Source organism: Petromyzon marinus, chromosome 19, assembly GCF_048934315.1.
Source record: "Petromyzon marinus isolate PM22_M1 ecotype Great Lakes invasive population chromosome 19, UKy_Petmar_22M1.pri1.0, whole genome shotgun sequence".
NCBI classification, from domain to species: domain Eukaryota; kingdom Metazoa; phylum Chordata; class Hyperoartia; order Petromyzontiformes; family Petromyzontidae; genus Petromyzon; species Petromyzon marinus.
The window spans coordinates 7,403,516-7,420,802 of NC_133685.1; the positions used below are offsets into that span (position 1 = coordinate 7,403,516).

At 44.4% G+C, this 17,287-nt stretch overlaps 2 protein-coding genes across 2 annotated transcripts; both read left to right on the forward strand.

The window, feature by feature from the left end:
- The first annotated feature begins 411 nt into the window (after positions 1 to 411).
- Positions 412 to 4,926, forward strand: LOC116943883 (uncharacterized). The gene is made up of 3 exons (XM_032957189.2): positions 412 to 682; positions 2,037 to 2,191; positions 4,083 to 4,926. The coding sequence occupies exons 1-3, from the start codon at positions 533 to 535 to the stop codon at positions 4,255 to 4,257; spliced, it is 480 nt and encodes a 159-aa protein (XP_032813080.2). The 5' UTR covers positions 412 to 532; the 3' UTR covers positions 4,258 to 4,926.
- A 4,460-nt stretch (positions 4,927 to 9,386) lies between these two features.
- Positions 9,387 to 17,211, forward strand: LOC116943881 (cytochrome c, somatic-like). Its single transcript, XM_032957188.2, has 3 exons — positions 9,387 to 9,577; positions 15,657 to 15,829; positions 16,087 to 17,211. The coding sequence occupies exons 2-3, from the start codon at positions 15,661 to 15,663 to the stop codon at positions 16,233 to 16,235; spliced, it is 318 nt and encodes a 105-aa protein (XP_032813079.1). The 5' UTR covers positions 9,387 to 9,577; positions 15,657 to 15,660; the 3' UTR covers positions 16,236 to 17,211.
- Positions 17,212 to 17,287: the final 76 nt, after the last annotated feature.

The following is a 17,287-nucleotide window of genomic DNA, read 5'->3' on the forward strand; positions in this document are numbered from 1 at the left end:
TCAATCAGGAGAACATGTCACGAATGACCAATCATTGCGATATTTTTACGTAAAAACTCAACATGTTTATGTTGTCATTGTGCAATTCCACCCTTGCTGGATGCATCCTCAAACACACATGCTCTAGAGGAAGAGCACAATAGCCTGCTGTAAAATACGTCCCCTAATTGCGAATTGTGTAATGTCACCGGCTCTGCTAATTGTCGAGCCTTCATAATGCAGAAGACGTGGAATGCTGGATTGATGCTTTCGCTTCGGAAAATGTAATTCCAATTAACGAGGCACTGAACAATCACAGGGCATACAACCTACAGGAGATTCACATTCCGTGGATTTTGTTCACCGTCCACGCATGTCTGACCGACGTCACGCTTGCCACGTATTTTTTGTCCCCGGCTAATGATTTTGACTTTAAAAGGAACGTCCGCAGCGTTGCGTTTCCGAATCGCATTTCCAGGCGTGTTCGAGTCTTGACCTCGAGTCCTCGGCATCCACCTCCGCTCGGGAATAAAGACTCGGCGAGCCAGGGAAGATGTTGGCTGGTTTCCTGCTGCTGCATTGCCTGCATTTCGCATTCGTTGCGCCCTATCCCGAGAGCGCTCACGGAAGCCCTCTCGAAAACCAAGCCCTGCAGTATCTTACCGAGGACGATGCTCTTCTCATACGCAAGCTCCAATCTCGCGTGAGTATATTCCACGTGCTTACCCACACGCATCCGCGGATTGTATTGTTACGATCCGGGGGTGTGTGTGATGTACCCAAATTGGAGCAGTTGATTTAGTTTTAACCCAAGCGAGAACTCAAGAGACCAGGATAGAGTCTCGTTTGCAAGAGTAATGTGGGTCACCAAAATGGTAAAAGGAATAAGATGAAACAAAGGTTCAAGAATTGTAGCGAATAAAAATCTAAGTATTAACAGCCGCATTACGGGAGGAATTGAAAACGGTGAACACAAATAATATAATGCAATGTTAATCTAAATACATTTCTTGTCACGAAAGTTGCCTCTGACAAAGTTTCATTGAGTACACAAAGTGTCGAAGTGCACCACTGATATGGGCTGCCTTGGTGTTGTGCAGTAGAGTTCACATTTAATATCTGAGTACACGTCGATATGTAGCCCACATGTTATCAATATGTAAATGTATTTACACGTACAAATCCAATATACATTTATTAATATATGAATCGACAAGTGTATGTACATCCAAATGGGTAATGGGGAGATATACGAGTTTATCAGACCAGTGGACATCTGAGAAGAAGACCTCTCTTTATTTTAGAATCAGAAGAGAGATGGACAACTGTGAATCGTAACATCCATGACCACTTAAGTGGATTCGATTAACTCAATCTCAAACTCGTCAGAACCATGTCTGCAAAACGAACCTTTGCTGCATGCCGATTCAGTATTCCACAAAGATCACCCGGTTCTAACGTTGTCCGTTTCCTTTACTCCCCACAATAGTTTACTTTTTATTCGTACCCTGAATTTAGTTATGAATCTCACACACACACACATTTTAAAAGCTTTGAAAAGCAGGATAAATAAAAATGTAGGTTAAAAAAATCAAAGCTTTGCTTGCTTTGTTTTGTGTAAGCGATCAATGCTGCAAAAACGATACCTTGATCGTAACGGTGCATCCCTTGGGTGCGAGGGTTGGTGGATCAGACGGATTTGTCTGACGCTCGAACCTTCTGGGTGGGCGACGTGGCCAAAATACGGCAGTGCAGCAAGTGGGTTCGTGAGCTTTGCGTACATTCCCCTCATACATGTGGCATTTCTCCAGGTTCTGTCATTTTTACTTCGACGCGAAATGCCCCTTTAAAAATGTCATCGGCAAAACTTTCGAATACAGGACCCCGATTTAATAAAAAAATGTCTTTAGATTCATTAAGACTTTCCCGGATGGGCACAATCGGTAACGTTGCACTTCGCTGACGGGCAAACGTAAAATCACCAGATGGTGGACAGGGCGCACGCGTGTGTGTGTTGGATTAACGAATGGCGCTTCAACAACCTGCTGGTGGTGCAGATGAATACGGCGTTGGAAGGAGCCATGGTCGAGGAGGTCGAGGACTGCGGTGTTGCCGCCACAGACGAGGTCCAAGGCAGCCGGGAGAACCGTGCCGCCCTACGCTCCGGAGTCGGGCAGGGCCGCTCATCCAAAACTCTTTTCCAGCCTCAGCGGTACGCGACTGCACACGGGAACTGTCTCGAAACCCCTCCTAACCCTCGCGCGCACGTTTTTTTCCCCAATTTACGTTGATCGAATTTTTCCTTGAGAAATGCTTTTGCCGTGTGTTTAGGTGTGTTGTCCGTCTTGCAGCTTCACAGAAAATATCGAGTGAGGGATTAAGCCATTATCAGCCACCATCACTACTGCTACTACTACCATCATCATCATCGTCGTCGTCAAATTACCTGGCCCATCTCCTCGCAGCCCTCGCTCACCTGTGCACACAGTCGCCCCACCTTTAAAACTGCTTTTTGTGTTTAAGTGTTTGTTGTCCTTCCCCGCACCTCCGATCAGCACGGTTAGCTACATACGGTGCAAAAAAAAGTTCAACATCCATACGTACATACATAGAGCAATGTTCATCGTCGGCCGCTGTCCATCGCCCGCTGGACGGGGGCCTCGCCACACCGTCACCCACGGTCCTACGATGCCGCAGCCCATTCTCACATTCGCACCTGAATTGAACTTAAAGGCCCCATCTCCGCGGTGAACATCCTCTCGGGCTTGCGTTCTCTCCTTTGGCTGCTATTTTGTCACCAGTCTTGTCCACCGGACACTGCGTGTGTGCCTGCCATCAAGGCCGCTTACTTTTCTTAACGGTCAATACGTTGTCTCTGATTTTGCATTTGATCCATGTGCTCCTCTTTCTATTCATCTGATGGAATTCACATTGCCGTCAATCTATCACAGTATATGTGCTTACAGTAATAGGTACACGGCGGCTGTGTCTTCTATTCACATATTCGAGAAATGTTGGGGTCTCCGTTAGATGGTTTATTTACTTAGGTGATGCTAAGAGCACAACTAAAATGGCAGCAAAAAAAGCTCCTCTGTATGATGCGGAAGTAATATTTTTAAAATGTTGTCATACTGATCAATCCATAAAACATTTGATTTTAAAAATGTTGGGAAAAAATCTAGAGCAATGTGAGCAACTATTAGTGACTTGAATGGAGAGACTGTATAGGGACAGAGTGTGTAGAGCATGAATGGAGATAATCAATGAAATCGTATGACAATGATGTAAATATAAATTAATGATCCTAAAAAGCCTGCAACTTATGACAAATAACAATGCTAATGCTTATACGCTCCGAAATAATTGTGGGTTTCTGCCAAAGTTAAGCTTTCCTCACATTGGTATCCATGCTCAAGAAGCAATAACTGAATGTGGCCCCTCAGTAAATGAGTGAAGAACCACAGCTTGAGTGTCGAGACGCAATTGCATTGTTCTCTCTCTCTCTGTGTGTGTTCCTCCTTCTCCTTGCGCTCCATGCACGCTTTTGCTCTTTCTCACTTCTCGCCCCCTTCACTGGAACAAACTGCCCTTCCACATTAAGCAGTCACCTTCGCTCGCTCGTTTCTGCTCCACACTCAGAACGCACTTATAGTTCCAGAGCTCACCGCACGAGCCTTTAATCACCCGCTCATAACCGCCACCGTTACTTTTACCTCTTCATATTCTCATGATATGGCTTTCACTCATTCCCCATTCATTCATTCATTCATCCCATTTATCACCGTTTACTGCCATCAATTTCACTTTCACCGAATTCACGCATCACAGATGTGCCCCCCATTGCTCCCTCTCATCTATTACATTCACCTCATCTCTACCTATGTACCATTGTTAAGTCTGTGTAAAGCGCCTTAGTTAAGGCGCTATACAAATTCCTTTAAAACAATATTGAGAATGTGACTATCGTGCAAGCCATGTGACGCTCTTTTATTTGTTGCGTAAACCACTGCGCCACCGCTCCTCCCCCCCGCAACGCTCCGTGGCACCTTTGTTTGGTTTGACACAGCCCGAGCGCTTTGCTTGTTGCACTGGGGACGATGCAGGTTTGGTCGCGGCGTGCCTCCTCCGGCTGCCGACTGCCCCGAGAGTGCGGCGGCGTCTTGGGCCGGGCTCCAGGACGGCAACGCGGACCGCGCCAGCCGCTCCGAGCCCTTCTGGCACCGCACGCGGCCGCAGCGCTTCGGCAAGAGGGGTGGGGATCCCGCCAGCCCAATGTGATCTCTCACCCAGAGCTCCATCCACCTGACGCTATTCGGTTTGCCACCTGCCCGTTGTTACGGACCCGTACGGTCCGGGAATTGGCGTCTGTGTTCGGTTGGTTGGTCGGATGATTTATTTGTCAATGAGATGTGGAGGTTATTGTGTTTAAATGTATTGCAGCATATGCTATACTGCAAGGTTCTGATAGACCTAGGCTGAGTGGGAATTAGTCCGGGTTTGGTCTCTGGAAAAAGGTGGCAATCCTACATCGAGCACCTGCAATGGAAACAACATATACTCGTGTGGTTCGTTGTGTAGACATATGTATTTGTATATATGCAGTGATATGACCCAATTATATGTCTATGGTGCATATACAGCTAGTATGTTAATGTTAGTGCTAAGATGTAATGTGTATAATAAATACTCCATTGAATTACATTATCAATTCCAATGTCTTTTCATTGAGATATATTGTTCAGTTCTCGCTGTTGGTGCACAGTATTCCAGTGTGCAGTCTACTGTATGCTGGTCAAGATCGAGTTGGCATCAATCATATCACTCTATCTCTGCACCAGTCATCTTCTTGAGTGTGGTCGCTTATAATGCTGCTATTCTGTCAACACTCGTGTCTATCGGCCAGCATGTGTCTTGCATAATCCATAATAAAGCTTTTATGGGATAGATCGCATGAATATAAATGTGTCGTTAAACATGCCACCACTCGACACAGCCAATTAGTAAGGTTTGTCACGTAAACAAAAACGTGCCAATTGGTTACTAGTTTAGCAGACCGGTGTGTTGGAGAGTAAACCCACAACATTTACAATTTGAGTTCGACAATTCACTGGTGATTGCAACAATCAGCTTCACCATGGAAACGTCATGCCATCAATATGCAATTAACAAGCGCAAATTCATGCAAAGTAGTGTGCACTTAGCAGTGCTGCGATTTGGTGCAACTTCTATTCAAAAGTCACCAATTGTTGGTCTAATTGTACCAATAGACAGTACATGTAGCATAGTTAGGTGAGTATAATCACTGTTCCTGGGTGAATAAAAGCACTACATTTTGCTTGAGTCTTTCGGGTCCTTACATAAAAATGTAGGTTAGAAGCCCTCCTGAATTGTGCCTGATATGACACTGACATCTAAGATGGCTGACAATAGAGGGAAAAAAATAGGTATATTACTCAATTGCTCTTTAAATAGTAATGGAGACAGTCAGACCAAATGATGCATGCATCAAATTAATAATTTTCGTCTCAGAGGAACCTCAAGCAAGATGGTGGTTTAATCCATCCTGGAAGCATTCCGGTAAGATGTGAACCAGAGCCACAAAACATAGTACACTTGAAGGAAACTCGGCATACGTGGGCGAGGTCTCGAGAGGATGTTTATGAGATGCGCACCCCATATAGGGAGACAAACCAAGAGCTCCGGAGTAACTATGGTTGCGCCCATCATATTTCCCTGTGGCCCCTTGTCACAAGCTCTTTTCAGGGCCCGTCCGTTGCACAATCAGGCCATTGAGATCCAATGGATGCTCCACGATTCTGATAAGACTAGTAACCGTTATTGCTGCTACTTGAACTGCTCTGTATTGGTTTAAATAATATATATCTAACAGAAAATAGGCAAATTGGAAGCTGCTCATCTACAACAAATACGGTTTCATTTTGCATCAGTTCTGGGGTATAGTTTGTTCTGCTTATATACAGTATACTCCGTAATAAAGTTTTTTTTGGGTTAGATTGCGTAAATATATGTGTCGTTAAAACCCGCCACCACCCGACACAGCCAACTAGTAAGGGTTGTCACGTAAACAGAACGTGGCCAATTCGTCACTAGTACAGCACACCGGTGTGTTGGAGAGCCAAGCCACAACATTTACAATCTGAGTACGACGTTTCGCCAGTAATTACAACTAGCTTCATCAGGCGATAGCCAGATTTGTGGAGAAGTCTGTTTCGTTCTATATATAGAGGCGTAGATGTGGTGACCACACTTCTGCACTCTTGTGGCGCCCCCCGAACAACCTAGTAGTGCTGTAGTAATAGAGCAAGTGCAGAAATTGATAGCTTGAAAGCGTTTAGCCCGGGGCTCTTGAAAGTGCGGGGCCCGTAGCATATGTGTAGAGGAGTAAAATGGGGACGTGACGTCATGTGTGCCGTCCAGTGCGATGACGTCACGGAACGTGGCATCATGCGCGCTGGGCGGCTCGATGACGTCTTTTCTCCTCTAGGGGGACCCCGTGACGAAAGCCGGGTGACTGTGGGAACGGGTAGAGTGAGAAGGGTGGAGAGGGAACCAGGGGTAGAGAGGGATCGGGTGAAGAGTCTGGGGTGAAGCCGATGGTAGCCGTAGGAGGTGCTGCTCTTCCCGGTCGGTGGGGTTGGCAAAGTGCCCCCATCCGCCTAGAGGGAGAGAGACCGGAGCTAGGCGGGCTGGACCCAGACTTAGTGTAGGACCGCTAACCCCTGGGAAGTTGTCACACCCTTTGTGTTATTGTAATATACTATAATAAACCTTTGGCGAAAGCCCTTACCTTCAAGTAGTCTCCGAGTCGTCGTCGGGAACTCCTCAACATATGTAGCTACTTTTGCTACGAGAATAATCTGGCACTGCCCGCCATACGTCGTGACCGGGCACCAAGCACACTGGGAACACCGTACTATTTTATAGTAATTCTGAGGCATTTAGGGGCCGTCCATAAATGACGTCACGCACCGAGGGGGGGGAGGGGGGTCAAAAGTCGGCCAAAATCGCGTGACGTCATTTATGGACGGCCCCTTACTGGTGATAAGTGAGGATATGCCCTCCCGTGTCTTATTAAGGCGCAATCCTTATCCCAAATATTTCTAAGCAGTGATCAATCGATTTACTTTGAGAATCGGACATCAACACCTATCCAGTACAACGAGGACAGAAAACGTGTTCTGTAAAACGTGCCAACTGTTTCACAACGGGGCCTTAATAAACACACCAGCCACGTAGCAATGTGAACACAGAACACTCCTTATATAACTCAGCCGCAGGGTGTTTTTCGTCTTCTTTTCAAAGGGACACAGTCATTATGCGTCACCTAATCGGAAATGCATACAGTAGTATAGTATAGGTAATGTTTTACAGTGATTGCATATCCACTTTAAAAATATCAGCCATGGTCAAGCCACTACTGGATGGCATCTCGATCTTGCATTTTGACAATCCACCTTGTAATGCTATGTAATAGTGATCCACGTGATAGTGAGTTTAAACATGAGTGTTTATAATGGATAAAGATACGCTCTGCCACCGACTTCATACATCCCAATTGGTCCAGGGTTTTCTAGAAAACATTCGCTCCACAAAAGCCTTTGGAGAATGTAGCTAAATATTACGATATGTAACAAACAAAAACTCAACACATTCTTCGATAACACTGTCTAAAAGGCGATATTTTGAGCTAAGACCTTTCTGCATAGCACATAAAGTGACAGAGTGGATAGTAAGATAATAAAGCTTTTGTGACTGCAGGGATTCATATTCTTGGTTCTTTCGGTAAAGTCACGTAGAAGGGAAACAATAACATAATAAAAATATAAAAAATAAAATTCTCACGACGTTTCGACTGCAACACAAGCAATCATCATCAAGTGTGAAAACCACACCTGATGATGATTTTGTTTGTCATGAATAATATTGATCGCAAAAGACTACGTATTAATCAGGATAGTGTTGAAGACTGCACTATACACCATGTGACCTGGTGAGAATTGTTTTCTTCTTCTAATGACCAGTTTATAAAGTGACATATGAATAGTTACCTAATATTAGCTGTTGTGTAACAGACAAATCCTTCCATAATCCAAAAATATTGCTCACTAACTTTATTTACTTTAGTTTCATAAATGTATACATTGTTGTATTTCTCAGATTTATCCGCCTCAGGAACTTAGGGTAGTTGAAAGTACTGTCATTGATATGTTGATTGGGCCCAGCAATACATTGATAAGTGGATTGTGCCTTATGCTCACCAGAACAAAGCTTCCAAAAATGCAGTGTGCCAGTGTTATAATTTTACATTTAATATAAATTCATGTATTTCCATTTTTTGTAATGTTTGTCTGTTACACTATGTACTACGAGGGGACTTAGGTGACTTAATATGCCAATATCATAGTAATCAGAAAACATTTAAACAAATTTAATTCTCAGCAAGGCCCAATGGTGTTAAGTGCAACCTGCAACTCTCACTATCCACTCTGTATATTTGACCTCTATTTATTTGCTGTGAAGATTGACTTTTGTCCTAAAACGTCGATTGTTATACTTTTTTTATTTTAAGGCCGCAGTACTCTTGACGAATGTGAGTTTTTTTAACAGTAACGATGAATGGCATCACAAAATGGGACCTTTTTTGCCAGTATCAAAGTATGAATAAATAAAATAGATTTTGATTTAAAGCTTTCGTGACTGCAGGGATTCATATTCTTGGTTCTTTCGTTAAAGTCACGTAGAAGGGAAACAATAAAATAATAAAAATATTTTTTTATGTGCATCGTGCTCTGATAAAGTTCGACAGGGCTCAAGCTTAATATCCAAACACCATGGTGTGGGCAGCGATAACCCGATATTGTTGACGCAAGACAAATCACAAACGTCTCGGGCAATGACCCTTATTCAGTGCAGGCAAAGGTGGCAGAAGACAACAGATTTAAGGCAGAACTCTGTGGAGTGCAGAGGCATTGTAAAAATGCGTGTTCTGAAAACAGAAATGTCAGAGGAAAACAAATCAATCACCATTGTAGAAGGGAAACAATAAACATAAATTTGTATTATTTTATTGTTTCCCTTCTACATGACTTTACCGAAAGAACCAAGAATATCGCCTTGACAGTTGAAGGGTGATTCCGTGTGACGTCACCGCCACTGACATCACTCCCCACATGCCGCGAGACCGATCCATTCGAAACGGGGAGGGCATTTTTTTACATTACACATCACACAATACTCATAGAAAGTTACTATTTAACAACGTTTGACATTTTTTTTTAAACTTATATTTCCAGTTTAATTAATGCGCTCAAAAAATATGATATGGATTGCAGTATTTTGAAAGATAGTGGTTAAAGATTGATATCCCCCCCTCCCCCCTGCAGTGCACTTGGTATCTCCCACTTACACAACGCGACACGCATATGAACGCCGGTGCGGGTTTTGGCCACGCAGTGATTGCAGTCAGTGTGGAGCGAGTGTTGTGTTTATTTGCTTTGCGAGTTATTTCGGAGAGCGGGGAAGCCTCCTGGTGTTTGTGCTGCAGCCCGGTTCGCAGTGTTTACCGCTAATTCACGAGGTAAGTGAAGGCGACATGCCTCGAGAGCGTGGACGGGAAGTCCGTATACCCCTGCCCGATAGGCTATTACAGCGCGTGAATGTAAATGCGGTACAGGGACTTTCCGCCCCCCCCACCCCCTTTAAGTCCAGACTAGACCTATACAAAATGTATTTGATAAAATATTGCGTGTGTTGTGAGGGTGCCATCGTTGAGACAGCACGCTAAGTCCTCTAATGCCTGGTGAAAACCACCTTTGTATGGCAAGCTTGACTCTTCCGATAGCCACACGGTTGATAACAATTGCTGTTGGTTAACGTAAGACTGGAACACCAATTTAGCTTAATGTGGAAAAAACAATGGTGATTGATTTGTTTTCCTCTGACATTTATGTTTTCAGAACACGCATTTTTACAATGCCTCTGCACTCCACAGAGTTCTGCCTTAAATCTGTTGTCTTCTGCCACCTTTGCCTGCACTGAATAAGGGTCATTGCCCGAGACGTTTGTCGATTGGCGTTTTGTGATTTGTCTTGCGTCAACAATATCGGGTTATCGCTGCCTCCACCATGGTGTTTGGATATTAAGCTTGAGCCCTGTCGAACTATTTATCAGGGCACGATACTTACACACATAAAAAAAAATTCCTGCATTTTTTTTGCTCGTATTAGGGAAAAGTCTGCGTCTCCGTGCATACACGGTTCCTTTAAAATCGTACACAGCAGGAGTAATCTTCAAGTTATAGACCCCAAATGGTGGGATTTCCATCTTCCTATGACGGGGACAAGTATATTCTTTGCCACAGTCTTCATTAAGTGGCGCACACTCGGACGACGTGCATGATGCACGTTTTGCCAACCCCTCAAAGACACTGCGGCTGGGTTGACCTTGGCCACGTGCACAGGCTCTGCTTGGTACAATTTGGAACCTGCCGTTGCTCAACCGAGATACCGTACAAGCATGGTCGTGTTAATTAGGGTACATTTACATCAATTCTCAATTATCGTCACGATCGCTTTGTATGGGTTGTTGCCAAACAAGGAGTGAAACTAAAATGTTATCTCGCAAGTAAAAAAATCGGCCATCAAATTTTCATAGCAACATCGATAACATTCTGGTGATGGGACTTGTTTGGCCAAAAAGTAAGCTACCATTGGTCAAATGATGGTCCGGCTCTTCCCAATGCCGCAAAGCCCTCTCGTGCTGGTGATGAGTCACTGGATGTTTGATATTGGGCCCATGGCACTCGTTTCGAAGGAAGAACACAGCATGCGGTCTGGGACCCGAGAACCCGAACAGCTTACACAATTCTAGAGATTGTGTAACCTAAGATTTGTCCTAATTCCGTAAGGTATTTACGCTTTACATAAGATATTTACGCAAAATAAATCGCATACATTCTGTGATAACTAAGGGCCGGTCGAGACACCCCTAAGTCCATCATTACGTCCACACACATGCGTACTCTCAAAAATACGGACACGCAAACAGACCATCACAAATACACAACACCAAATACACAACAACCACCGTGACATCATCACGGCGCTTGTGCCGGGCTAGGTGCACCTTGAGGCTACGTGAAGCGTCGATGGCTCGCTGCCTGCAGGAGATCACGAGACAGACCCAGGTGTTGTTGTGTGGCTGACTTGGCAAGACTGGCAGATACAAAAACACACGCAGAGACACGCACCCAAACCTGCAAATACACGCGTGCACAATCGCAAATAATGTCATAATTAGACATTTCCCACATATAGCCATTTAACAAACTCTGAGCTAGTACCCGTTAAGGCCGACACGGCGTACTATAGTTACAGTACATACATCGATTGACACAAAAAACACTCACGCACGAACATAAATAAGAATCTTGATTTAAACTGGAGGAATCTGATGAGCTATGAAACGGATTTCCAGTAGGGACACAGTCAGCATTCCTATGCAAAGTAACACATGAGTGGTCGCACGCGCTCACACATTCGCACAAATAAGTGCACAAAATAATACATTGTTAATAACATGGATATTTGCAACACTCAGCACAATGGTGTCACGGTGGCCATATTGCATAGGGACTTCACGGTGGCCATGTTGCACAGGGACTTCACGGCGGCCATATTGCACAGGGACTTCACGGCGGCCATGTTGCACAGGGACTTCACGGTGGCCATGTTGCACAGGGACTTAACGGTGGCCATGTTGCACGACGTTTATTTTCCTTGCCAGCTAATAGGCTGGGGTGCGTTCAATGCCTATTGCAGACATGGGCAAAGTACGGCCCCTGGGCCGTATTGGGCTTTTTAATCCGGCCCGCCGAACTTGACCAAATATTATTAAGTTAAATTTTACCTTTCTCCTGTAATGCCCCATTTCCCCCATTAGATGGCGCACTTTGAACGGGAGTTACGACATGTTTTTGTATTGTTTATGTTCGTGCAATTTGTTTAATTGCCTTGCAAAGAAATGCTTTGCTACCTGTTAAAGGCCAAATCATTTCATTTAATGATTTTTACGCGTCATTTATATTAGTTCACACAAACACTCCATCCATCTGTTCCTGGCCCGGCCCCTCTGTCAAATTTTAGAACCCATTGTGGCCCGCGAGTCAAAAAATTTGCCCACCCCTGGCCTATTGCGTTTACGAGAGGAGTTGGCTGTTATTGAACAAGTTGGCTCTTATTGCTTCAGGACGCCGAAAGCCTCATAACGGCGAGGAGTTTATGGGAATTGTGCGGTTTCCTCCAATTGATTGGATTTTTACACAACGGTCAGCGAGATGGCACCCCAGACGTGAGCTCCTTTTATACGTTGGCAGCTTAATAGGTCGTTCAATAGAAAAGCGTTCTGGAGCGGCCCTGCCTATTGAACGCACCCATGGGCGAAACTATGGAGTATGTGGCAGCGTTATGCGATGCATAGGAACCCAGAAGGCAACACGGGAGGTCTGTTCTTTGACATGGGTGAACTAAAAATCCCGGACCACACACTATTCTCAATGACTGGTGCATCACCTGCTTGATAACATGCATCATTTCACGTTATCCAGTGACGCTGCCAACGCAAGTACAGACAAACACTTGAAGTGCGAAGTGGCATAGGTGCGTGGTGTGTGTTTGGACGGGGTGCTCGGTTGGGTGGTGAGTGCCTGGTGACTGATGCAAATAGTGAATGCCTGGTAAGTGGCGCGTAGCGAGTGAGGCATTGTGTCAGGTATGTATTGAGTGTGTCTGCGGAGGGAGTTGTGTCACGTGAGTAGTGAGTAATCAATGGTGAGTGACCGGTGAGAGTCTAGTGCAGACATGGGCAAAGTACGGCCCCCGGGCCGTACACGGCCCGTTGGGCTTTTTAATCCGGCCCGCCGAACTTGTCCAAATATTATTAAATAAAATTTTACCTTTCTCCTGTAATGCCCCCATGTCCCCATTAGATGGCGCACTTTCACCGGGAGTGTGGTGTATAGGGCTCGAAAGGGCACATGATCTCGCAATGCATTGTGGGCCGTCAGCGCCATTTTCAGGGTTTGTTTACATTGCTGAGTTAGATACGTTGCTCCCTTCACTTTTTCGCTTTGCCCCCCTCGTCACACGACATGTTTTTGTATTGTTCATGTTCGTGCAATTTGTTAAATTGCCTTGCAAATAAATGCTTTGCTACCTGTTAAAGGCCAAATCCTTTCATGTAAGGATTTTTACATGTCATTTATATTAGTTCACACAAACACTCCATCTGTTCCTGGCCCGGCTTACCAAAAATGCATAAAGTAGATATACCCCTTCGTCCCATCGTCGCTACTATCAACTCCCCTACCTACAAACTGGCTCGTTTTCTGTCTGTAATCCTGCGGACTTACACTGGAAAAAACACCTCTGCGGTACAAAATTCTACTCACCTGGTATCGACAATCACGGGTATTTCCCTGTCCCTAGACGACCTGCTTGAAGGTTTTGATGTAGTTTCCTTATTCACCAAAGTTCCTGTACCTGACACCATCGCAATCATTGAAGACTTGGTCCATCAAGGACTAAACACTGAGGTACCCCCGCTGGTGAGACACTGCTTAACCAATACATACTTCACTTGGAATGGAACTTTCTACAAACAATCTGAGGGCACCCCAATGGGCTCCCCCCTATCTCCGGTTGTAGCCAACATTTTCATGGATAAATTTGAGACTGACGCCATCCAGACTGCCACTCTGCGCCCAACCTTATGGAAGAGGTAAGTGGATGACACTTTCGTCATCTGGCCACATGGCCGGCCTGCTCTAGACCAATTCCTCGACCACATCAATTCCATGCACCCAGCCATCAGATTTACCATGGAAGTCGAAAAAGATGGCAAGCTACCTTTTTTGGATGTCCTAATAAAAAAGAGACCTGATGGTTCAATGAGCCACTCTGTCTACAGGAAAGCTACCCATATGGATGCTTACCTGAAACCAGATTCCCACCACCATCCATCCCAGAAGAATTCCCTCATCAAGACTGCACCATAGAGCCCAATGCATATCCGACCAGGAACACATAGCCAGTGAACTCAAGCACGTACACCAAGCTCTTAAGGCTAATGGTTACTCCGACTACACAATCCGCAAAGCTATCCCTCCAACCATGAAGAAGGACCCTCTTGAGGAGCCATTCAAAACCATCACTTTGCCCTACATTGCGGGGATCACAAAAAAGATCTCCAAATTCTTGAATAAACACAAGATCCAGGTCCGATTCAACACATTACATAAAATCCGTGATCTGGTTCCGTCTGTAAAAGATGCGATTCCGGACATACAGTACCCTGGCGTCTACAAACTAAGTTGCCTCTGTGATAGTAGTTACATTGGAGAAACCAAACGACATGTCTCGGACCGCATCCGTGAACACAAAATAGACCTAAAACACGGTACGACCAACACCTCGGCCGTGGCAGATCACTGTTATAATTCAGTAGGCTCACATGACATTGACTTCTCCAAGACAGAGGTTCTCTACAAGCCATCTGGCTACCATGAGAGATTCGTTCATGAGGCTATCCACGCATACAAACACAGAGACAGTTTCAACCGAGAAGATGGATTCTGGCTTAGCAATCATTAGAAGGATTTGATGAACCATTTTGGGTCTTAATTGATTGTTCACGCTTACGGTGGCTTTCAGACCGCATCCATTATTTCTGTCTCCCCCCTCCTCTTTTCTGAAACATAGATGGCCTCGTCCATCTGAATAACTGCCAAATCGCTCTCCGTGGTGCTAACATTAAAACAACCACCACTTTTTTCAAAATTTCTTGCTGTGGTTTTCACACCTGATGATGATTGCTTGTGTTGCAGTCGAAACGTCGTGAGAATGTTATTTTATATTTTTATTATTTTATTGTTTCCCTTCTACGTGACTTTACCGAAAGAACCAAGAATACCAAAATAGATACCTTTTCTAAGGCATCATGTCTGCATTAACCACACATGCTTGTGACAAAATGTGAAAATTAACATGCTCTGATAATTTATGCATTGTCCTTGAAACTGATTGGCTTACACCAGAGACAGCCTTCTCTATTATGGCCTTGTCTCACCAGTGTTAGACCAGAGAACGCCAAAGGCGAACAGTACAAAGACAATGCATGTATCGAAACTCTTACAGATCGGGTCGAGCAGTTATATCTATGGTACCTTTTGTGCAAGGATCAAAAATGATGAATAATAAGAATATATAGTACCCTTTCTGGCAATAGAAACACATTCCTGTGGAGGGAACTGGTAGGAACATTGGGTTGCTCGGTCAATGGCCAGGGTCAACGGTGGCACCACGTGGTGTATTCCGCATATATGCCCGACTGTGAGGGCGGGCACGAGCCGGCATGAGTAGGTTAAACGTTGGGTTTTATAAGGGCACCACGGGGTGACCAGCCCCTCCCCACCCAACCCCACCCCTCCAACCCCCCACCCAGCCCCACCCATCCCCTCCCCACCCTCCGCTCCCTACCCAGCCCCTCCCTCCCCACCCATCCCCTCCCCACCCTCCTCTCTCCACCCAGCCCCACCCCTCCCATTTTTGGATGCAGAACAAATGGACACAATAATCCCCTGAATTCCCTGTTTTATGCAGAGCAATGGCAGATGTGGAGAAGGGCAAGAAAGTGTTTGTGCAGAAGTGCTCACAGTGTCACACCGTTGAGAGTGGCGGCAAGCACAAGACTGGGCCCAATTTGTGGGGCCTCTTTGGTCGCAAGACGGGCCAGGCTCCAGGCTATTCGTACACCGATGCCAACAAGTCGAAGGGTATGTAATTTGCCATCTCGTCACATTCCCACTCCCAATTGACCCTTGACCTTGTGGACGAGGAGGAAGACTTGAGCAGTAACTTGGTGATGAAGTCGCACGCTAAAGTGCGATCCAAATAAAGTTTAAATATGAACATAATAAATGCTGTGGAAACCTCAAATCTTATTGTCAAACATGTTGTTTTTTTGTATCTCTGTTGGTATAATTTTACGTTTGTGTATACGTGTGTATCTGATTTACACTGATATATCAAGGCATCACCTGGGAGGAAGATACACTCTATGTCTACTTGGAGAACCCAAAGAAGTACATCCCCGGCACGAAGATGATCTTCGCCGGAATAAAGAAAAAAGACGAACGTAACAACCTGATTGCTTACTTGAAGAAAAGTACATCAGACTAAGCGATGACGTCTACGGATGAACATGAACTATTCTTTTAAAGGCCTTTATTTAACATATTAACTCTTTAAACTAAAGTCTCGCCTAATGGACTTATCGTTGAATTACTTTAAGAGCAAATAATGTGTGGCACTATCTAATATATGCACATAGATTGGGCGTTGTATTTCTCCGGCTTAAAACTTCCATTTTTTTGTCAGTGGTGTATGATATAGTTTTAACATTTTCTATTCCTGCCACGTGTGTTTTAATTGCTTGAAGCAGATGTAAACAGAGTTCATGTAGAGTAACATCTCTCGAAGCCAGAGTAACAATGGAGAGAGAGAGTTGCCTGGTTTTGGGGTATGCCTGGCATATTGAAACTAAGCAAATAATACTTGCATTTAATTTAACCGGGAACACCCATACACATCTAACGGACTTGTTATACTGTACTACTAAATAGCTACATATTATACAATTTCATAACACTTAAAAAAAATCACGACGTGTACTGTACAGTTTAATCTGCATCACCATCACGCTGAATGAGCTTCATGTCATATTTCTAAAGTGTGAAGTAAATGCTTGAGAGCACTAACAGTAAATTAACCTGTACAAGCAGTCAAGTTCACTGAATTCCATATGACAGATAAGTACTGTATTGCAGCTTTAGAATTGCTAGTGCGCATGTGCTTACCCAGAATTCTGCCTTATTCAAGTCTGCCTTTGTGATGTTTAACTGTTGTTTTGGAATATTGTGGTTTGAATGTTTGCGTTCGTTTTTATAAGGTTTTTTTTATGATTCCCTATGTAAAACTGAGAGCACTCCTTATGTTGTTTTGTTAGTATTTGTAACTGTTGCACAGTTACATGCGATGTCTATCAAATGATGCTTTCATTAGAACTATTATCAAAGTCCATAAAAAAAATGCAATTAAACCCTTTTTCAGTCATCCACTCAATAAAAATTAGTGTGCGACATTGCGAATTAGTAAACGCGTTTGTGAGTGGCATTGACGAATCAAGTTTTAACAGCTGGACAGCATTAATAGTTGACGCTTTGGCACTTCCC

What these genes read in the sequence shown, in the direction of transcription:
- LOC116943883 (XM_032957189.2), top strand. Translation starts at nt 533, where the DNA reads ATGTTGGCTGGTTTCCTGCTGCTGCATTGCCTGCATTTCGCATTCGTT. An exon ending in TACGCAAGCTCCAATCTCGC is followed by an intron (nt 683 to 2,036) that starts GTGAGTATATTC and finishes CTGGTGGTGCAG; the next exon opens with ATGAATACGGCGTTGGAAGG. An exon ending in ACTCTTTTCCAGCCTCAGCG is followed by an intron (nt 2,192 to 4,082) that starts GTACGCGACTGC and finishes GGGACGATGCAG; the next exon opens with GTTTGGTCGCGGCGTGCCTC.
- LOC116943881 (XM_032957188.2), top strand. Translation starts at nt 15,661, where the DNA reads ATGGCAGATGTGGAGAAGGGCAAGAAAGTGTTTGTGCAGAAGTGCTCA. An exon ending in CGATGCCAACAAGTCGAAGG is followed by an intron (nt 15,830 to 16,086) that starts GTATGTAATTTG and finishes TGATATATCAAG; the next exon opens with GCATCACCTGGGAGGAAGAT.